General features: G+C 40.9%; 1 protein-coding gene across 1 annotated transcript in view; it reads left to right on the plus strand.

The window, feature by feature from the left end:
- Nucleotides 1-24,246, plus strand: part of COL9A1 (collagen type IX alpha 1 chain) — a 297,653-nt gene that overhangs the window by 256,171 nt on the left and 17,236 nt on the right. Inside the window, exon 36 of the mRNA XM_069235721.1 lies at nt 21,453-21,641. Coding sequence (XP_069091822.1) covers nt 21,453-21,641 — 189 coding nt within the window. The remainder of the gene's footprint in view (nt 1-21,452; nt 21,642-24,246) is intronic.

Here is a 24,246-nt window from a genome sequence, read left to right on the forward strand (position 1 = left end):
GTTTCCCAATTAAAAAAAAGTTACAATTAACTTCTATGCATGATTATGAAAGGATGGGTACACTTTGGCAATCCTTTATGGTAAAAAATATTAGAAGAATTCTTTGAAATAATGTAAAGTTTGTGAATTCTCTAAATGTAAGTCCAACAACAAACTCAACACTCATTTTTATATAGAAGCCTTTACTTTAAACGTTCTTAGCCTTTACTTTTTCCTTTCACTCTTTTGACTGAGAATTGAGTATGCCTTTTGTTATGGCTCCTGGTTTAGTAGCACGATACTCATTCAAACGCATTCGTTCTTGTCTTCAAACATGTTTGAACTGCATCATAAAGCGACTGGCACTTGTAGTGAGGCGGAGGCAAACATGAATTACATTCACATGCATGTCACATATCTCCCCTCAATCAAGTAGTTTGTTCCCTGCATGGAGAATTTCAGTAAAACTGTACATTCGGGTTCCTATTACAAACTAGTTGACATTCACTCTTTTGGCGAAAATAGGAGTTTTTACCAGAAATGTGACCAGTAATCTATAGATAATTTCCTGGTTTCCGGCTAATGCCAAGCACAAATGAGAAGTCCCACTCCAAACTTTGTATGTTGGTTTCTATGGTGAAACCATACCCCCATGTGTCTGTTATTGTTACACGATCCACCAAATAAGTACTTCCTATCCTCAGATTTAGGCACCAAAACACGTAATTTCCCTTTTATGATAGTGAATGTTAAAGGCTGTAGAAGTATGGACACAGCTGGGTGTCCTCAATGCTTTGTTTAATAAAGTGTATAGCAATTGTTATCGTAGGCCTCCCATAATGCTAAGTTGCCTGATCATCTTAATGTTCCCAATGCAGAGGGACCTTGTATAGGCGCTCATGACTCCATCCTTAGCAAACAACTATTCCACATAACCGTAATACATTCACACAGTTTCCGTTGGTCATCACTGTAGTCTGTGACACCTAAATGTAAATATCTGAGATTCAACATTGAAGAGCTGTGGTAGTACTGAAATTGGCTCAGAACGTAGTGCACAAAGTGAATATTCTGAGGAGTGTTAAGAAATTCAGACAAACTAAGGGCCATATTTATACTTTTTGACGCACAACTGCGCCAACGCAGTTGTGCGTCAAAAATGTTAACGCCGGCTAACGCCATTCCAAAGCGCCATGCAGGCGCCTTATTTATGGAATGACGTTAGCCTGCGGAGCTGACTGGTGTGCGTAAAAAAAAATGACCCACACCAGGCAGCGCCGGCGTAGGGGAAAATGGAGCTTGGGTGTCAAAAAATGGGGCAAGTCGGTCCGAGAAAAAAATCTGCCTCAACCCGAGTTGCGCCATTTTTTTTGACTCCCACCCTCCATTGACATGACTCCTGTCTTAGCAAAGACAGGAGTCATGCCCCCTTGCCCAATGGCCATGCCCAGGGGACTTATGTCCCCTGGGCATGGTCATTGGGCATAGTGGCATGTAGGGGGGCACAAATCAGGCCCCCCTATGCCACAAAATTTTTTAAAAATATTACTTACCTGAACTTACCTTAAGTTCCCTGGGATGGGTCCCTCCATCCTTGAGTGTCCTCCTGGGGTGGGCAAGGGTGGCAGGGGGTGTCCCTGGGGGCATGGGAGGGCACCTCTGGGCTCCTTCTGAGCCCACAAGTCCCTTAACGCCTGCCCTGACCAGGCGCAAAAAAATGACGCAAAAGCGGCTGGACGTAATTTTTTTGGACCCGCCCACTCCCGTGCGCCATTTTTGCACAGGAGTTTAAATAAGGCGCACATGCCTTGGAGTCATTTTTTAGACGGGAACGCCTACCTTGCATATCATTAACGCAAGGTAGGTGTCCACGCTAAAAAATGACGCTAACTCCAAGATCTTTGGCGCTAGACGGGTCTAACGCCAAAGTATAAATATGGAGTTAGCTTTGCGACGGATTTGCGTAAAAAAAAACGACGCAATTCTGGCGCAAACAGTGTATAAATATGCCCCTAAAGGTCTCATTTACAAGGCCCGTGGTGCAGGGAGGTCGCAGCAAGTACCTTTGCTATGATGCCCTGCGCCACCGGTAAAGGCAAAAATGTGCTGCACCTACAAGATACAGTACATTTCTGTCCTCTGCCCCCTGTGCTGGCACACAGATTGCTGCCTAGCACCAATTCAGGCACCCTTGCACCCTTACACCCTTACAGGACCCCATCCTGCACAAAAACAATCACAAGAGGTATTTACCTCTTTCTATGGGGCATATTTAAGAGCCCCCTAGTGCCTCCTTCCGCCACATTAGCATCATTTTGTTTTTACGATAATGTGGCCCCACGAGGCCAAAACAGCCGCATTCATTGTGCAATTTTGTAACCTCTTGCACCACACTATGCCTGTACCAGGCATAATGGATACAAAGGGGGCATTCCCCCACGTGGGTGGGGCTGAAAAAATGGAACAAAGAAATCTAACAGATTTCTTTGCATCATTTTTTCGGCACTTTTAACTCCTGCTCAGAGGCAGAGGCACACCATTGATTGCAATGGGCATCAATAGGCTTTGCAGGTTTAGCGTCAAAATGTTTGACGCTAATCCTGTAAAGCTCTGGACTAGCATAAAAAATTCTGATGCTAGTACCCCTAACCCCTAACTACCACCATGGAGCCAAGGGGTTCAAGAAAAGTGGCACTGCACTGTGGGCTGAGCCACTTTTCTTAAATATGACCCTAAATGTGCTGCAGAATGCAGTACACATAGAAAGTGGAACAAATGGGGAGAAATAAAGATATTTCTCCCCATTGTGTCATTCTAATGCCTCCCCTGAGGTGGCGTCAGAATCAGATACATTGTAAATCTGGCAAAGCATCAGATACCTTCGAGTTCCATGGGTGTTGCATGGGAACACATCAAGAAACACCCATGGAATGCCTCTTTCATGCAGTGTTATGCGTAAAAGGGGTCCATATTTACAAGGCCATGAAAGACAAGCAAGGTGGCTTTGCGTTGCCTCGTAAATATGGGCTGGCATACTGTGCCATTGGAGCATCAAAATACATTCTCTGGTGGTGCACTGTGCCACTAGGGCCTAGTAAATGAGGCCCTAGGGGGCATACTTACAAGCCTCTTGCACTGCCGGAGCGTCACACACCAACTGCGCAGGAGACTTGTCTTCTGTGTGTTTCCTTGGATCTGGTGTGGTTATCAACTGTGTCTACAACTATGTGGAAAGGAAAATTCTCTTCGCATTGGCCCTTCATATTGCAGACAAGGACATAATAAACAGTGAGGCCCAGTTAAATAAATGTGATCAGGAGAGTAACCCATTTGTGAGCCCGGGTTATTTCTTAGCTCATTTAATCACCTGTACCCTGCTTACCTAGAAAAAGCAACCTATGTCTGCTCAACTCTCAGTAGGTACTGATATAAAAGAACATTGGAAATAAAAAAGGCGTTTCAGATTATAGAGGAAAACCGAAATCTCATTAGATAACCAGCAGATATAGATGTCAGAGACATGACAACTACCATTTTAAAGTTGGAATACATTTCTCCCATACCAAAACTGCCTAAGGTGAACAATTTGTTTTTTAGTGATACTATTTTCTACCACCATGGATAGGATAGTAGTGCACATAGATGGTTATGTTCCTGTTCCCTGCCTGCACGGACACACAAATTACTGCCTAGCGCCAACACAGGCACCTTTGCATCATGGTTCGGAGGGGGCAGGTTAAAGGTAGGATTGTTTTTGTTCAGTAAATGACACTCTCCTGCACATAAAACAATTCTCAGAGGCACAACACAGCACGCTTAGAAAGAGGAAACAACGAGGAGAGATAAAGATATTTCTCCTTGTTGCACACCTGGTGGGGTGGCATACAATTCTGATGCATTCCCAGGTGTGCCAGTGTTGGTAAATTTGGGACTGTGTCAGAATGCATGGGTGTATGCTTGGGAACACCCACACTCCACCCATGGCACAGCTCTCTGCTGCAGAGTATCATAATGCAGCGATTTGCACTGCCTTGGATTACACTAGATTTATCAAGCCATGAAGGGCTATGCATGGTGACCTTGTGTGGCTTGGTAAATCTCATTTAGGTTTTGTGTTGCCCTTTGTGCCCCCATGCGTGGCACAAGAGTGATGCAAAACCTTGATAAATATGAGCCTAAGTATTAATGATAGTCTACGGAATTGATAGACATGGACCTAGGCGTCATTTTAGGCCCACCGTGATGGAATACAGGTTGAATAATCCAAGAAGTTGCATCCTGGTCAAAGACTTTACCTTCTGGCTTTGCCTTTTTTATTGAGCTATAAATAATCCGGCGGGGCAAGCCTGAAATTAAGGATGTGCATTGCCCTTGTGTATAGAAAATATTTGTCACAGTAAACTTGACCAAAACGACAAAAATGCAATCAGTAGAAATAAAGTTATGCACTTTTAAATACATCCAAACGGTGCTTTAGAATATAGTAACATTTCTGACAAATGTGAATTAATTTAACTTTAGAAGCCAATATGCCTCCTTTATGGTAATTAAGGCTCCACTGGGGGATGCAAGGAGTGCAGCACAGAAATACATGGACCGTGTGGGTCTGATCTCAGTCCCATGGTTGGGAAACGGTAGCGAGGTATTTGATGTCCCTGAGACCTCATGGAAAATAGGGGGCAAGCCAGCAAGCCCTTGGAGACACTCTGGTGTTGCTTTTAGTCCTTCAGCCTTCTAGCAAGGCAGCAGGACGGCTCAATCCAGCACAGACAGCAAGATTGCAATCCTTCAGCACAGCAGCCTTTGCTCCAGCATAGTTTCTTTCAGGTCCAGTATTGTACTGATTTCATGGGGTCAGAGCCCCAGTACCTATACCGAAATGTGCCTCTGATGTTGGGAATGACTTCATAGGATCCTTCTGGAGTGCGCACGTCTCCCTATCAATCCAGCCCTGGTTCCAGACTATCAGTAAGGGGCAAACAACCCTCTTTTTGTGAGGACAGGCACTTCCCTCTTGAAGTGTAGGTGTGAGCTCCCCTCCACCCTTCCAGCTCCAGAAGACCCATCAGTATGAAGATGAATGCAGATGCAGCTGAGTGTCCCATGTTGTGAGTGCCTCGAGGGAATGCACAAATGTAGCTGTCACCCAGCCCAGACCAGAAGTGCATTGGAGACAGGTTGTCAGGCACACAGAGCAATGATAGGAGAGAAATACCCCCTTTCTAAGAGTGGCATTTCTAAAATAGTAATAATAAATCTGATTGTGCCAGTAAAGAGAGTTTATGATTACCATTGAAATGATATGAAACATAATGCAGCAACTCCTTTCTGATCAGGAATTACAATCTAAAAGTATATTAAGGAATTCACAATGCAGGCCTATGAGAGAAGCAGGCCGCACTGTAATGAAAAACAACTTTAGGAGTTTTTCATTACCAGGACATGCATAGCTTAACAATACATGTCCTGCCTTTGACGTACATCACACCCTACCCTATGGGCTGCCTATGGCCTATCTTAGGGGTAACTTGTATGTAAGGAAAGGATAGTTAAGGCTTGGCAAGAGGTTTTAAATGTCAAGTCAAAGTGGCAGTGAAACTGCACACACAGGCTCTGCAGTGGCAGGCCTGAGACATGTTCATGGGCTACTGAAGTGGGTGGCACAATTAGTGCTGCAGGCCCACTAGCAGCATTTAATTTACATGCCCTAGGCATATGGAATAGCACTTTACAAGAGACTTACATTTAAATTAAATATGCCAATACTGGATACACCAATATTGCTATGTTTAGGGGAGAAGCACATGCACTTAAGAACTGGTTAGCAGTGGTAAAGTGCTCAGAGTCTTAATGCCAGCAAAAACATATAGCAAAAAACAGGAGGTGAAAGGCAAAAAGTCTGGGGAAGTCCACCCGAAAGGATGCCAGGTCTAACAAGGTTCATCCTAGTCAAAGACTTTATTTTCTGATTTAGGCAGTCATTATGAATATGGTGGTTTGGCCCACCATGCCGGCAGTGGTGGCTGAAGCCGCCAGCCGGCATTGCGGGCCGAACTGCCACATAATGAAATGGATGCCGTCACCTGCCGCCATGCTCCCGTCGCCAGGCAGCCTGGCAGCGGGATGAAACACCATCTGCAAGGGAAGTTGTGCTACCCTGCGGATAATGTTTCAAATGCCTCAAGCCTTTTCCCACCAGGAAAAGGCTGGCGGATGGGGTGCCCCGGGGCACCCCTGGGGGCCCCTGCACTGCCTATGCACTTTGCATGAGCAGTGCAGGGGCCCCCGGGCAGGCCCCGGTTGCGCATGTCATTGACCGATTTACACCAACATTGAGCCGCCCTCAATGTTGCAGCCGTGTTCCCCGCCAGGCCGGCGGGCGGAGACACTGTCTCCGCCTGCCGGTCTGGCAGGGAAAACATTATACAGCCGGTGGGTTTTCCAGGAGGCTGGCGGTCGATGGAAGGATCGCCAGCTTGAACACGGCGGGAAATCCCGCCGTGTTCAAAATGACCACCTTCATCTTTTTTATGGGGCTCCAAATTGTCCAGCTGGGCAAGCCTGAAGCTTGATGAACTTGCATCAAAATGTTACACCTTTGCTGCAGGGTCCACCTGATGGATCCAGAGCACTTGGAAGTCCTACTTTTCAGGGTTTGTGGAGCAGCTCCTTTGGGTACCTTCTAAGGCTCCTATGGACTCAGGTAAAGCACTTAGGGTCCAGCACTCAAGCAGAGGCCACCACCATGGTCCAACCCAAGCCCAGTTAGTATTGGTCAATTGGTCATTTCTGGAAAAGGCCTCTTGCACCTTTTTGTAGCCCTGTTGTCACTTTGGAAGTTAGCCAACTGACCCTTGGAGTCCACTTTTTAATTTGTCTTGGATATAAGAGGGAGCAGGTGGAGTCTATCAGGGTTCCTCCCAAACCACAGACAGCAGTCCCTGTCTTTCTTTGATCTTCTGCTTGTCCAGAAATTGTGGCAGGCTCCTTGGCGTGCCTTATTTATGATTGACACTACCCAGACGGTGGGGGTAACTGCTGGGTACACCATAGCCATAGGGAAAAGTTCCTGGAGTTAACCCTCCCTGCTTTTGCAGCATATCCTGTTTGCCTTACTGCAACTAATCCATATTGCATCTTGCTCCTACAATACAAGATGAAGTGACCCTTCACTCTGTTCAGAGCTCTTGTGTCCCCTGAGAAGTGTGGAAATGAGCAATGCCTATGTTCACTCCAAACCATTTCTGGAGTTAGCTTCCCTTCCACTGGGTTCATAGCGAGCATCGCTAGTACAGGCCTTGTAGACAAAGGCTTTCCTTTCTTTAGGTCCCTCTGTAAAACTATGAATAGGTATGCCTCATCACTGTCACTTTCAAGTTAATGAAGTTCCTGTGCATGAAGCTGTACTTGATGAAGTTGCATCAAAATCCTACATCTTTGCTGCAAGATTCCCCTTATGGGTCTGGAGGACCTGGAAGCCCAAAAATGCTTTCAGTACCAACTTGCAACTATTCTTTTTAGGCTGATAGGAATCAAATGTCCCACGCCCAGTCCATCCCAGCACTATGCCAAAAACCTTTCTGTGTGGGAGCACTTTTCACACCTCTTTAGTGTCAAGCATATGCTGGGCTGCTCCCGGCTGTCTTATGAGAAGTAGCATCCAGTAGTTATAGGCATGGAAAAGACTACATTATAAAAGTCACCTTTTCTAAATATTTATTACAAAATCTAACTTCACTTTCAATAAATAAGAAACATAGGCCCTCATTACAGCTTCAGTGGTCTTTTTTGTAAACCGCTGAAGCTGCTGCAGCCAGCATACTGCCAGTGCTGGTGGTATGCTAGCCACCCTATTAGGAGTTTTCCGCTGGGCCAGCAGGTGAAAACAGCATTTCTGCCCACTGGCCCATTGTAAAAATTACCACAACTTTGATGCCGGCTCGTAATCGAGCCAGCGGCAATATTGTGGTTCGTTGCGTGAGACAGCAGCGTTACGCATTTCACTGCCCACAATTTGGGCAGTGAAATGCATGACAGGGCTGTCCATTGGGGCCCTTTCACTGCCCATGCCAAGTGCATGGACAGTGCAGGGGCTCCCAAGGGCCCCCCGACGTCGTGAGACTGCTGTGCTAAGGCTGGTGGAAAGGGGACTTGTAATCCCCCAGGGCAGCGCTGCCCTGGTGGATTGCAACCACTGAGACCGCCAGGCTGTTGACAGGCACAACCTGGCGGTGCCGGCAGTCCGACCGTGGCCTATGTGCCGCGGTCATAATCGGGAAGTCCAATCGCCCTGTCTGTTGAGGTCCGACCGCCATCGCGAGTGTGGGGGTTTTGAGTCCGCCACACTTGTAATGAGGGCTATGGTCTCTGAATGATAATTTTAGCCTTTTGCTGTCAGAAGCTACAGATTAAAGTTTATAATCTGTACTCTGACAATTTCTAGGATTCAGCTGCAGCCCTGCAACTGAAAATAATCTTTGGAACTAGCTAATGGATGAACATGCCAACTTTAGTTTTGCACATGTTCCACTTTTACATGTAAGAGAGCCTACCATGTGGATGCTAAGGTATACCCAGGGCAGACTTATTAATATTTAAAAGTGGGGTTTCCCACATGCAAAAAAAGGATACTTTTCACATCTTTAACAACAAATGTTAGGCTGCAAAGTTAGGCTACAAATTATAGGCCTAAAGCCACATTTTAGAGGCCTACCCTGTGGATGGTGTCATAGGTACTGCAGATCACTGTTGGCATTTGGACTTCCAGGCCCTGAGTGTATTTCCTACACCATATGTTAGATCCTTATAGGCAAGTTAAATATGCCAATTGAGTAAGCAAGTTTAACCATGTTTTTAAGGGGGAGCACAGGCACTTTACTCCTGCATAGCAGGGGTAAAGTACACAAAGTTCAAGAACCAGGAAAAAGATGACCCAAAAATATGAAAAGTCTGGGATTGGCATGCAGAAAAGGAGGATATGCTTCATAAGGGAACAATGCCGGAGTTAAGGTGACATGTGTAGTTCACAATTTTTTACATTCTCAAAGTCACTATGTAGCACCTATTAAACACACTGATTTCTCTAACTAGTAAGCCAGAAAGTACATTTAACTCTCTCAATAAGTTAACTGTTCACCCATTAGCATCAGTGAAGTAGCCAGTGGTGATGGCTCATTACAGTGTGAGAGGTGGAGGTTCATCACTTTTTACAGTGCTATTGCTTTGCTGCTGTCTACTCATGGGTAAATTTAAGCATGTAAGACTGGATCCTGCAGTGTGCAAGAAAGTGCTGGGAAGGATAGAGACTGAGGCCAAGCAACCCACAGTGCATATATCGGCCCATATTTTTACTTTTTTTTTTGCACCATTTTTTGATGCCAAAGCTGCGCAAACGTACAAAATATAATTGTATTTTGTAAGCTTGCGCCACTTTTGCATCAAAAAATGACACAAATATGGTGCAAAAAAGTATAAATATGGGCCATAGTCTTTCCCAGGACCACACCTCTTCCATCCACAGGTACCTGAGACTAAAACAACATTCCTTCTTAATCTTGCCCATTCTTAAATCAAGCCTTGCCTCTCACTGACCTAGTACCTGTAGTAGAATATGCACCAGTCCAAGGCATAGGACATGGAGAAGGAGGAGGGTGTCTGCATTGTTGACAATAATATTGTTTTGACATTATTATGACAGTAGGAAATTGGGTGAAACTCTACTCAGGCAGCAACAGTAATTCTTGTCAGGGTGAAACACAAGCAAACCCCAAATTAAACTGTGCTTAATCCTGTGGTAGCTAGGCACAAAGCTGTCAAGCTTAACTTAGAGGCAATATGTAAAGTATTTATGTAGCACTTTAAACAGTAGTAGAATGAAAACACAACACAGTCAAAATCCCGCATCAATCTAGAAAAATAGAGTAAAATTTAATAAAATATTTGAAGCTGGAACAACAAAAGTTCAGTCAGTGAAACCAGAGAAATCAATTGTAAAGATTTTAGTCTAGCAGTGCTTAGAAGCACAAAGTGCCAACTGAGGTTATTTGGTTGTGCCGGCGCAGGTCAAAGGAACCAAGTTAGGCCTGCTGAATGAAGTATTTCAAATCCTGGTTGCAGAGCATTTTGAGGTCTTGTGTCAAGGATGAGTCGCGCAGCAGCAGTTCTGAGGATTTGTGGTGCTGTTTTACACAGCGGCAGTTCTGAGGAGCTGTGAGTCTGGGATGGAAGGTCCTGTGTCGAGAACGCATTGTGCAGCAGTTCTGAGGAGCTGTGAGGTTTTGTGTCGGGGTGTGGTGCGCAGCAGCAGTTCCGATGCAAGACTGTGAGGTGATGCATTGCGTTGGTTCTGCTTGAGCCACAGTTGGGCTGACAGAGCACCTTCAGTCAAACATGCAAGGTTCAGGGAGTAGAGTGGCACCACTTTAGGGCAAGGCTGACAGCAGGCATCCAGGTGCCATGTTCAAGGAGGTTGGAACCTTTTCTGTCCCTGAGGCTCTGATCAGGAGGACAGCCAACTTACCCTAGGAGTCATGTTGGTGGTTCTGGGTTCAAGATGCCCATCCAGTCCTTTTCACTCAGGCAGCAGGGCAGCAGAGAAGCAGTATCTCCATATTTATACCCGGAGCCGGCTTTGCAGTAGGAGAAGCTTCTAGAATTTCCTGGGGGCACAAATGACTAGTGTCACACCCTTTGTGAGTGTTCTGAGGCAGAGCCTTTGTGATGTTCAACTGTGGTAGGTCAACAACTCTGCCCACCATCAATTCAGAGATGGCCCATCCTGAGAACATCTATTTCCTTTGTCTCAGTGTCTGGGAGCAATACTCAAACAAACTGCCAGCTACAACTAGTCATGTGTCTCAGGATACAGGCTGCAGGCATCAAATGGTTAGGGCAGCTAATGCCAACTTTCAAAAACTGGCATTTTCAGAACTGCGACTTAAAATCCGACTTCACCACTACATAGTGTTTTAAATTACAATTCTTTAAACACCAAACTCTACATTCCTATCTGCTCCCAATTGAAAGTTAGGACTTATTCAATGTAGTAAGGCAACCCAATGTTATTCTAAGGGAGAGGTAGGTCTCGCAGTAGTGAAAAAATGAATGTAAGAGTTTTCCCCACCAGCATATGTCAAACTTTTTAAATACACTGCACCCTGCCCTATGGGCCGTTTAAGGCATACCTGAGGGGTGACATATGCATTAAAAGGAAGGATTGGGCCTGGCAAAAAGTTTTTTTTGCTGGGTTGAAATTACAGTGTAAAACTGCACACACAGGATGCAATGGCAGGCCTGCAACATGTTTAAAAAGCTAGTGAAGCGGGTGGTACAATCAGTTCTGCAGACCCATTAGTGGCATTTAGTTTGCTGACCATGGCTACAGGTCGTGCCACTTTACTAGTGACTTACAAGTACATTAAAAGTGCAAATCGAGTGTAGCCAATGTCACCATGCTTAAAGGAGTGGGCACAAGCACATTAGCACTGGAGAGCAGTGGTAAAGTGTACAGAGTCCTAAGGCCAGCAAAAATGAACTCAGTAAAAACAGGAAGATGGAAGGCAAAAAGTTGGAGGAAAACCACACCAAGGCTGCCAGGTCCAACAATGACAGGCTTAGAAGTGGCAATAAGGAAAGTGGTAGATAAACATAAAGAAAGACGCTTTCTCCATTTTCATAAATTGTAGTAAACTAAGGTAAACCAAGATATATTAATTTGCGTTTTCTTCTGTTTGGGAAATTGTATTTTAAATACACTGTATTGCCACAATAATTCCTAAAGTTTCCCAGGACATTACATGGCATTACAAGGTTCTATTAGTGGTGCTTCTAGGACATTTCTGAGGTCAGCTGTTGACTCCTGATTATTTACTGTAGAATAAACAGCTGAGTGGTTATAGCTATTTAAGCCTATTTAGCGCAAACCAGTTACCACCATTGTTAATGTCCATGGTTGGTACCTATGCTTCATCCAAGCAGTATACCTGCTATACTTTAGGGATCATGGCAGACATACTTTGCACAGAGGTGGGACTGTGTCAGGAATGACTGTAATGAGGAGCTCACATCAATGAAGAGTTCACATCCTCAAAGCACAAGAGCTATTCAAGAACCAAGAATACCTAGAAAAGAACCGTATCAGGGAATGTCAAATTTAGGTGAAAACAGAAAATCTGATAAAGAATTGGCAAACTGAGTATTTTCTCTGAAACTAAGGGTATGAGGAGTGAGAAAAGCACAGCCTATATCACAATAATTATATCAAGTGGCAGTGAAATATTTCTGTGGTGAGTCCACTTAGGATAGGACTAAAATATTAAGCAGGGGTATATTAGAGTTGGTGTGGTCTGCTAGGAAAGGAGCGGAGGCTAAGACAAAAACTATAATATAGCAGTGAAGATTTTGTATAGTGAATAGAAAATAATGAAAAACTGTACCCCCCGCTTCTGGTAGAAAAGGTTCCTCTCTTGGGTAGGCCTCTCTTGAGTTTACTTTATTTTTCATTTTGAAGAAAGAGGAATTAAATCTGATGAAAAATCTGTCTTTTTGAATCATACAGTTTTGATTACTATGCACTGAAAAAACCCAAACAGCAGTGCTAAAGTGTGGTGGTCCTTTGACTCATACAGAGCTGGTGGCCCACAAGTGAGTCATGGACAGTTTGTACTTCACCTATTTGATTAGATGCTAAAGGTCAACCAGAATAATATTTACACAGGACCCTATTTTTATTAGTAAAAAGAGTGGTCAATTAGGCTGTTAAAATAACATGTTGTTTCAATAATTCTGATTGGCCTCCTTTCAACCACTAAAGCTAGGTCTTTGTGCTAGGACTGTTCTTATTGGATCCTGATAGCCATCCATAATGTAATTGTGTTGGAAATGGCCCTTTCTGCAGGGTCATCCCAGACTTTTTGCCTTTTCCCTCCACTTTTTGCTGAATTGGTTTTGATAGCTTTAGAATTCTGGGTACTTTACTACTGCTGTCCAGAGCTAAAATGCAGGTGCTCTATACTCTAAACTGGGTAACATTGGCTTCCCCAAAATTGGCATGTTATAATTTACCTGTAAGTCCCTAGTAAAGTTCATTATTTGTGCCCAGGGCCTGTAAATTAAATGGTACTAGTGGGCCTGCAGCACTGTTTGTGCCTTCCACTACAGTAGACTTTCAAACATGTCTCAGGCCTGCCACTGCAGAGTATGTGTGTACAGTTTTAAACTGCCATTGATGCCTGGCAAGGGTACCCACTTGCCAGGCCCAAACCTTCCTTTTTATTACATATGTCCCCCTAAGGTCGGCTTAGGTTAGCCCAAGCCCAAGGACAGGGTGCAGTGTTTTTAATAAGTTGGACATGCACTTTTACTCACAATTCAAAATCACAACTTATGGTGAAGTCAGATTTTAAATTGTAAGTCTGAAAATGCTAATATTAGTAAGTTGGCATTTTCTTACTTTAACCATTCTGTGCCTCTGCCTGTCTTTGAATACACATCTAGGGTAGATGGCAGCTGGGCTTTGTGCATTTCCTTTAGATAGCCACACACAAAGGGAGCTGGGGTGTGACATATGCATACTGATGGTCCATCACTAGGCTGATGGGCCATTAACTGACTTGATTGGGTAGGTGGATCTTAGCACTGCCTCACTCCTGAATAGGGTTGTGCCTCTCCCCACACAAAGGGCTGCATAACCCCCTGTAGACTGTCTGGAGCCAGCGAAGGAAGGGCATGGATTTTGCGATCTACAAAGGCCTCTTTGAAGTCTCCTTCACTTGAAAGACACCTTTAGGTATAAGTACTGGACTTCAAATCCCCCCAGATCAGAACTCTACTTGAACCATGGACATTCTGCTAGGAAGAAGGACTGTTGTGCTGCCAAGTGCGATTGCCACTCTGCAACTGCATTGCTGTATTGGCCTACTGTTTGCTGTGTGCTGTGCTGTAGGAGGGACTACTGCTTTGCTGCTTGCATTGTTGAGTTGGCCTGCTGCTTCTTGCCTGGGAGTGAGAAGGACTGGACCCTAGAATGTGGGCCTTAGGTGTTCTGCCCTCTATTGTGTTCAGCAGAACTGCTGTGCACCAGGATTTGAGCTACATGATCTGGCCCATGCTCTAACATGGTCAGCCTGAACGTTTGATTTTTGACCTGGTTCAGCTCGACCAGAAAGCCACAGTTGGCACTTTGCTCTTTTATATGCTATTCTCACCTACATTTTTTAAATTGCACATCTCAGATCTAATTATTGGATTTTTGTTGTTTTGGTCTTTTTATATTCAGATAAATATTATCTATTTTTTTAAACAGGTTTGGAGTCTTTTTGTGGTGTCTACTGTCATTAAGTCTTGCACAAATACTTTCCACATTGCCTCTTAAGTTAAGTCTGACTGCTCTGTGCCATGCTACCACAGGGTGAGCACAGGTTAATTTAGATTGTGTTTAGGTTGTGTATCTTACTTACCATGAATAGGACTGTGGTCCCTACTTGGACAGGGTGCACACCACTGCCAACTAGAGACCCAATTTCTAACAATATGGATAGCCTGCACCTCTTTGGGCATTATTTTCGACTACAGGGAGGTGCACATAACCTGCCCAAAGGTAGATTTCTGTGTCTGGACATGAACACACTCTTTCTTCTATCCTGAATATTTAGCAGATTGTTTTTTCAAGCTGAATTCAGTGCCACAGGTAGACTATACAAGCAATGACAAAGCCAATAAGTCTGGTGTTAGATTAGGGCCTTTTCATTTTGCCAGTGCTTATTTTGTGTGTGAATGGGTTTTGTATGAAAGCATAAATTGTATGAAAATGAAACTCACCTAAAAGACTACGGTATAGTTATAGTTAGGTCAAAGATTTCATAGGAAGAGCGTTTCTTGTAGTATTGTATTTCCTGTGTTAATTCCCATAGAAGAATCTGCTCTCTGATGCAAGAAAAAAACAGTGGAACAGTATAATACAATATTTGGCAAACAGAAATTTAGAAGAAAATTTAGGAAATTAGTTTTTAAAGAAGGGATCATATTAGGCAAGAAGGTGTTAAAAAGTTAAATATATCTGGCTTGTTGGTGTCCAGATATGCTCTGATTGTCCTCTTCAAAGGGGACTAGCCTATGCTAATTGGCTTGCCACAACCTGAAGAATATGTTAAAGCAGCTATTACAGGACTCAGGCATTGTCTCTTCATCCTGAAAATGAACTAAACATTAAACAAAAAGGGCAGTGTGAGCATGCACACCTTGCCCAAGGGGTAAGTTGGGCTAGTGGGTTATAAAGGGACCAGAATAAGCTCTGGTCATGCTGATTCTCGATCAATCAATTCGTAGGCTGGTGTGCTCCTCCAGTCAAGTGCTACACCCTGAGAGGTTGAGGGTACAATTGGAGCCTGGATCCGTGTGTGTGTGTGTGTATATATATATATTTATTTATATTCACTGAAATAAATGAAATGTTAAAGTGACATTAGAATGAACTATGCTAATAAGAACATAGCTTACTTTTAAAAACCTTGTAAATTCACAGAAAAAAATAAAAAACAAAGGTTAAGGGGACCTTATAGTTAGGTGTAGAAAGAAGGTAAAAACCAAAACACCTCTGAAGTGTATCAGTTATGGTTTACTGATCTTACTATAACGAAAGCCCACCACCATGCACTTTTTATGGCCTCAAATATTTCATCACACAAAGCATGTTAAATAATACAGTTGATGGCATCAGTGACAACATCTCATTTGGGAGTTAGGGAATAAGTTAGGGAAAAAGGTTCAACCTTTCAAAAGGCTCCTAAAGTATATTAGAACTTTCTAGCAGAAAGTTCAAATTTTTTAATATTACTTAAGCACCTTTTATACATATTAGATTTTTGTAAGATTGGTGAATTCACAATATCAACTTCAAAAGAATTGTTTAACTTATTCATTGTTATTGAATACTGAAACTATTTTACAACACAATAGGAATTAGAATCTTTAAACTAGCAAATGCACATGTTTAAACTAAGCATGGGTGATATTTAATTTACACTAGAATAATTCACATCATTTTGGTAATTGTGTGTTGTATTCATGTTCTGCTTGTTATGCAAAATTCCATCATTATGGCACTTTTCATAACTAGGTGCCCTTTGCTGGAAACATTTACTGCAGAATGGGCCATTCGTGACAAAAATTGTGGCTCTTGTTCATGGTGCTTTGGATAATGCATCCTTGATTCAAAAGTGGTATGAGGGTGCATTTTGTAGTAAAATATAGAACAAAATGACGGATGTGCATTGTATGTAATTTTGCCAAAATGTAATTTACTTACTGCAAAAAGAAATATGCAGATTTCACACACCCCTAGTTTAATCACAAAAACATTAATATTTATTTAATTGAATGTATAGTCATGTTTAGATTATTTTTAAGCAAATGTTGTTGAATAAGAAAACAGTAGCCCATGAGAAATATTTAGGCACAAAAAACTACAATTGTGTCTTATTGTTAGAACTCATCCCCCTTGCGAAAAATGTCACCCAGTGTTAGAGGGGAACAAGAATGAAGTATTGGCTCAAAGTTAAGTCAGGTACAATGCATATTTATAAAAATGTCCATTGGTTAATTTGATCTTTGGGGCTATATCATACTAAAATGGCCACTGAAGTAATTGCAAGTATTCATGAGCAGTTCAGCCTTTCATCATTCAAATAACAGAACATTTGATCAGTGAAAGAACTATTATGGGTGCCCTGGTAGGAAGAATCAATATTTATTCCGCACAATAAAAAACAACATCATAGGGATCACAATTTATCAATAGTGATAAATAACATCTATTGTGAGTTATGAGGAACAGCATGTATTCTGGTGCTTTCCACACCATATCTACTATATGCATATTAACGTATTTATCAGGTATTTTTCTCCAGGCAAATTTCTCAACATTTGACATGCTGAAATTTACCTGGAGATCTAGTGGAAGTGCTGTGTTTGCTAAGAAATTTACAATTCTGTTTTGCGTGGTAATGGGGCTACCACACATATTAAAAAGAACTGAAACATTCATGATTGTGTCCCAAATTTTGCTTTGGTATACAAAATGTGTGCCCACACATCACAGATCTTGATTCTTAAAAAGAAGGTCTGTGGATATTTATTTTTGTGCATATTTATTTATTTAAGAATCCATCAGATAGCTAAAATTAGCAGTCATCATTTTAAAAAAAGGGTTGGGAAAATATGAGTTTCCTGTACGAATGTTGAAATCATCCATAAAGTAGTAGGTCAGTGGCTAGCCAGCAAAAAATCCCAGTGGCATTTTATTCCTTAAATTCACAGTACATGAAAAAATGCTGGAGTAAGTGTTAAGTTAATAAAGAAAAACTCCCTAAACACCCTATATATTCTTTGACTGGTGGGAATAGATTTCCCATTTTGGAAACCTTTGTGTTTGTAAGGTAATGTGGGGAAAAAGGACAAATGTACATTTCCTCCAATACTAAATACTCAGATTGTCCATCTAGGAGAAGTAGGAATATGTCTTGGCATACATCCTCTGGGATCTTGAGCATCTCAAAATGTAGTAAATCTATGCAGGTTGTAGGCATGTATAACGATGCATGTGTGTGTACTTTTAAAAATCAACATGGAACACTTCAAATATCAGTAAGATAATCAGGTTTGCACTCAATCCCACTTTTTCCCACATCCCAAATAATAACAGATTTGCCAAATCAGACACTTTTCTTCAAAGATACACTAGCGATGCACTAGTCTTTTCCAACTAAACTTTAGCAATGCAGATTTGCCAAATCAGACACTTTTCTTCAAAGATACACTAGAGATGCACTAGTCTTTTCCAACTAAACTTTAGCAATGGAATCCATGTTCGGGCTCCTCAATTGTCAATCCTCAACAGTCAAACGTTTTTCATCCACCACTGAAATCTGACCACATTTTACCTGCTTTGAATGAACGTCACTTGCTGCCCATTAAAGTAAAGATTCAATTCAAGACTGTCTGTCTCCCTCACAAGGTACTAAGTTTAGAGTGGCCTTCTTTATCAGGTGGTCTTGCTTAACATTTCGACATCTCAGGTAATCAGACTTTTTCAGGGGCGCAATCACTCTCCAGAACAATACATCAGATGAAAGAACCAATCCTTTGCTTCTGTCTTTGTGGAACAGCTGAAACCAACCTCTTCCTTACATATCTGAATGATCACATCTCCAACCAAACTAGAGACTACCCCACACAGACACACTTATCATGTTGTTTCACCTTGGCAATTATTTTTTGTCTTGCATTTTGTTAACAGTTGTAAAGTGCACTAATATTTTACAATGAAGGTGCGCTATATAAAAGCAAAGTAAACAAAATATGCTGTGCCCAGTAAAATAAGGGTGTATTTTCACTCTCTGATTTGGCACAAGCATATTTTCATTTACAATGCTCATTTCCTTTTATATAACTCAGTTGGGAAATATTTTTTTCATAAATCTACCACTTTAAGTATAGTTTCAAGACTTCAAATAGACATACCAACCATTGATATCTGTTAAGTGAAATATGCAACTCCTTTCTTTTAAACCTCCTTAGGTTTAATAATGTCAACTTTAATTGTTATTGAAATGCAAATGTCTTTTCACAAATTAATTTAAAAAACTCAGAAAAATATTTATGCTGAGCCAAAAGCTTTTAAAATAGTTTTATATCTAGCCTGATAAGATGTACTAACCTATTTTCCAAACACTTCACAATTGGTCACCAAAATGAAATCTATAGACAATTGATCACATTATATGCTCTTAAAATATGATAATAAATGTTTGATATCCTTGTCGTAAGTTGTTCTATGAATGATCATAACCCTTTGATATTGACAATTAAGGTCCATTTATGTTTAAAGTTACCACCTAGGAGAATCCAGAATATGGCACCTAAGGGAATGAAAATGAAATGGTCTGGTGTAAATCCTGAGGAATTTAATGTCTCTATAATTAATGAGTACAAACAGGTTGTTATGATGTGTCTAGATCATACTTCAGACCACACTACTATTGTTCAATCTCATATAAACATCTCATAGACAATCAATTTTGTTTTAGTTAAACTATGCTGAGATAGGAAATGGAAAGATAAGGGCTGTTTTGACAAGGCTTGTCCAAATGCCCTTAGGAATCTGAAAATTGACCTTCACACAACACCAAGGGATAGGGTAGAGATTCATAGTCATAGGGTATCTTACAAGCAAGCATTGGCCCATGGGAAAAAAGCAACTCCAGGAGGAATCTTGGGTTAATCTTTTGCAAAAATTCTAAACCAATGATATGCCCTTGTTCCGCAAAAACAATAATTGTGCCTTTTCTCAAGGATAAAACCTCTTTTTCAATAGATTCTTTTATTGTCCTCAAGATTGGATTATTCATTTCACAACAGCATGTAATCCTTTTAACTAACACCCCTTGATGCAGCAGGAGCCGGGTTTCTCCCACCCTCATGGCAGGATACGATTATCATTCCAAGTTTTAAAAGGGAAACAAGGGCGACCGTTCGTGTTATCATCAAATATCACTCTTGGATTCTTCAGTGAAGCTGATGGGTAGGGTAGAGAATGGAGCTTTGGGCAGATGAGAATTCGATTTTCACAAAGTACCACTATGGTTTCAGAAAGGGTTTATGCACAATTGAACAACCTCTAAATCCTAACTTGATAGTAGGGAAATATACAAGGGTGACAACTGGATTCCTTTATATGTGTTTTATGGACCTGAGCAGCACGTTTGACTTGGTCAACCCTAACAAGGTGTGGTTTACTCTGAGAATAATAGGCACCCCTCTATCTATGAAGGATGTATTCAAACTTGTCTGCAACGGCTCAATATGACCTCAAGGGAGAATGTACCACAGCTTGCGGGATAAAGAGGGACATAAGACAGGGATGTGTGCTGGCACCCTATCTTTTCTCCCTTAATATTAATGGGTGGATGCAGAATTATAGTCACATACTTCGGATAGCCCTAGAATGGGAGACAGAAAGGTACCTTCACTGTTAGATGCAGATGATGCTGCATTGATGTCGCAAACAGCAAATGGTTTACAGCACATAATTAATACCTTTATTGCATTTATGAAGAAGATGAATTTGAAGGTTAACCATAAGAAGAGTGTCACCATGGTTGGTGCCAGGGGAAAACCAAAAACACAGACAAACCATGTAAATGGGGAGCACATAAGAAGAATATCAACATTCTTATATTTAGGGATCCAGTTTTCTGGTACAGACACTTGGATCATGCACAACGCCCATGCCTCCACTACTTTATTGTGCACATCAGAAGGCTTGTTTAAATTAGCTCCAAACCCACAAGAGCAATGTTAGCTATATATTACAGTAGATGTATGGTTGGGGTCCTATTGGAGCTGATTTATGGGACTTTGCTTCTAATTTGATAGTTCAAAGTAAAGAGAACACTTTTTTAGATGCTTTCTTGTTTTGGTGAAATCTATCTGTGTGTCTGTTATACACAAGGAGTTAGGTATACCCTTTGTTGAGGATGTTTTATATATTAAGCTGGCTCTTCATTGGCATGTGATATGGCCAAATCCAGAAACTTCTTTTTAACAGAGAGATTCTAAAAGACAGTCTTGATTTAGACTATGCAATAGTATTCCTTTGTTTCAAAATATTAAAAACCTTATAAACAAAGTGTGTGATTACAAGCTCTTGCAAACACCGGCACTGATAAATAGAAAATCTAGAAAGGAATTGAAGTCATTGTGCATTGCCAATAGAGAACAAGAGCGATCTTGTGATAAGTCAAACATACATACAGTATTTTCCCCATGGTGTATCAGGATAGTGTCCAACCTTACCTTTTAAACATTCCAAATACATTTCATAGGTATATACTTACACAATTTTGTTTAGGTCTAGGTCACAATCTGTTGGTATTTTCCAGTATAAGCCAGTAGAATAAGGCTAAGCTTCCCTGTCCTTGTGATGGGACATAATTGCAATCCACCACACACTTTATAATATTATGTAAATTGTACAGTGTTCTAAGAAGGACATTTCTAAAACCTGTACTTTTAAATATGCAGTTTGCTACATATAGACCAGAACTGATATATTTGATTAATCTAGGAGATGTAACGGTCTGTAGTGGGGTTTGTTGCACATTATGTCCTACAGGCTGTGTATAAAAACAATGCTTATCTCACCTAGAATGTTTACATTATGCACTATAGTATATAGTATAGTAGATACCTTTTGACCATTTTAGGCTGGGGCTATGCAGGTTTTATGGATTTGTTGACTTTATTAAAATGTATGTAATTATATTTTAATGTATGTTCTTTTATAGTTTAAGTTTAAGTATTTTATAAACTGAATAAAGATGATTGATTTGATCTGAAAATTAGGTTGGTATGACTGGACTATTTGACATTAACATTTCTCTCTTTCTTACTCTAACCTTTTTATTTCTTAATTGCAGAACAATTGGCTCATTTGGCTGCTAGCCTCAGAAGGCCAGAATCTGGTGCTGCAGGACTACCTGGTCGACCTGGACCACCAGGATCACCTGGAGCCCCTGGTGATAATGGATTCCCTGGACAAGTTGGCCCTCGTGGTCTTCCAGGTCTCAAAGGTCCTCCTGGAGAAATTGGGCTTAAAGGACCAAAAGGTAAGGTTGTCCCAAATGTGGTAGCCAACAATTGAGACTTATCTATGATGTGCTTGCTTAGAAACACATTACTAATGGAGAGGAATTGCAGGGCATATGTGCTGCACACAAAAATGTATCTTCTCTAAGGTGTCTTTCCAACATTTTAGGTCTTTTGCATGAGGGTTTTACCCCATTTTAGAAACAAACCTTGAAGGGAATGAATATACTTTTGAAAAAAACTTTCATTCACTTTTAATGAAACATTTTTAGCTCAATTTAGACATTTTGTTTTGTCCCATGTTACTTAAAATAGCACATAACCAGGAAGTATTGCTGTCTTGTTAGGACTACCTAAACAAAGGTCCTGTGATTCTAGCAATTACAAATATTGAACTGATCAACTTTGCATCGCCTTTAAATTATGCAAATATGTGAGTGTACTGCACAAAATATGTTCACAGGAGATTTTGTATGTCCTGACATGTGAAATAAACAGTTTTGTTGAAACATTTCAAATGTTTCATGACAGTATGGATTTAAAAAACAGCTCACTGTTTTAGTTATGATAATACAATAGGCACCTCAAAATATTCTGTATAAACAGTTCTCACCACATCTGTAGCAGTTTGAGGCATTCAAAAACCTTGATTGCCATTTGGATATTGATGAGCCAGTCACAATTGTCACAGAGACCTACTGAAAAGTTCAGTCCTTCATTTTATCCTCTCTCCATGGGAAAATGAAAAATGTGTCTTACGTGGATTTTTGCTTATCCTGCTAACATGGAATAGTTGTTGGTGCTCTAAGATTATTAAAAGCTGTACAATATCTTGCAGTCTATCAATTCAGTAGAAGCTCCTCTATTCCTTTGAGAATCAATGACACTCCAAATTGCATCTAACAATTGTCAAGTATCAAGAAATAAAATAACATAATCACAAGTTGGCCCTTTTCACTTATAATGGCTTAAAATCGTAGGAGAAAACACAGCTATATCATGTACTGATTTGCCTTCACCATTTCCTCGTAACCGCCCTAATCCTGCATAATGACTTTCCTATTTTGTCTGGGTCTAACTTTGGTATATTTGATATCAAATATTTAGTCTGTGATAGAACTGGTAGCTGTGAGCTGGTGAGAATACAGAAGCGGGAACTGGCTGTAACAAAGTGGTGAAGGCACTTGCTGCCAATGTGCTGATTCAAGGGTTAGCAGAAATGTTTTAAACAGGGAAAACAGGGAGTTACCCCATTAATTGGCTCTTTATCTATTGGTATATATTGATAAAACATTCCTAAAATGCCCCCGGATTTTAATTCAGATATTCAACGTTTAAAGGGTGCAATTGGATGCCCTGGGCAAATATTTAAACTTTTGCAACTCCCACCTTTGAAAAAACCCCATATAAAACTGGGTTTTTCTATGAATACTATGATGTACACCTGCTTTCTCCAAGCCTTTAAAATGCTCAAATGTTCTACTACACCAGGCACCTGCAAAAATACTTCTTTGCAGTGGCTGTCGCTAAGTTACACAAGCACATTGTTACACAAGCATTGGCAAAATTAATAGGTCTGGCTGTAAAGGAATGTTGTTTGATAATTTGAAGCATTACAGGCAAATAGCATGGAACTATATATGGATTTGTGTGGAATCAAAGAACTGTAGAATAATATTGGTGTAGGTTAAATGGCCCGGTGACAGTTGCACTTTGAAGCCAGACCTAAAAATCCATATAGGATAATGACTGTCTTCCTCCCATCTGTGTTGCTGCCAACAAATAGCAACATTAAATTATCTAGTTTAATTAAAACACATTAGTAGCTTTACAATATCTATGTGCATCTGAAAATTCAAGTTTGGGGAGCTGCATAAATAAACAAAATGATTACAGCTGCGTGGAGGGCAAACACTTTTTTATTTGTGGAAGCACACAACTTCTGCCCAATCAGTACTCCTGACTCCCAACATGTGGATGGATCCAAAACGCCTCTCTAGTGATACCACATAGTTGTCTGGCGACAGCTGTGCTTTCAAGCCAGACCATAAAAATGACAATTAGAGATGTGCAGAATTATATGCCTCCTACTATTTACTGATTTTGAGGAGGTTGTTGCAAAAATACATTCTTTGTGCTCTCACTAATTTGTGAAATTTTGATTCTGTAACCTTTTTCAAATTATGATGCTTTAATTCGCCAGTAGTGACATTTCATTTTAAATTATATTTAAAGCATTTAAATTAGCATTTCCATTTTTTAAAAATCCTTCATAACATTTATACTTTTTAGCGACCAATTACAAATTGTTTACAATTTGGAAACTTAGATAGTATTTTTATATAGCAGGGTTTGATTATTATGCAGTCCAATAATATAGTCATAAATTAAAAATTGGTCTTGTGCACTACATTATCCAGTTTGCATAAATATATTTCTTTTAAGGGTGAAATCTATGGAATTGTCATTTTTGCAGGAGATTTTACCTCAAACTTTAGCATGAAACTCATTTTTTGGTGGCGTAAAAATTTTCAAAATTAAGAACATTTCAGAAACATGCTTTATGTTCCTCCAAGGTGGCGAAGGATGTTTGCCACATTGGCCGTGACACAGTTCACCTTGTAA

This window comes from Pleurodeles waltl, chromosome 5 (assembly GCF_031143425.1).
Source record: "Pleurodeles waltl isolate 20211129_DDA chromosome 5, aPleWal1.hap1.20221129, whole genome shotgun sequence".
Classification (NCBI taxonomy): domain Eukaryota; kingdom Metazoa; phylum Chordata; class Amphibia; order Caudata; family Salamandridae; genus Pleurodeles; species Pleurodeles waltl.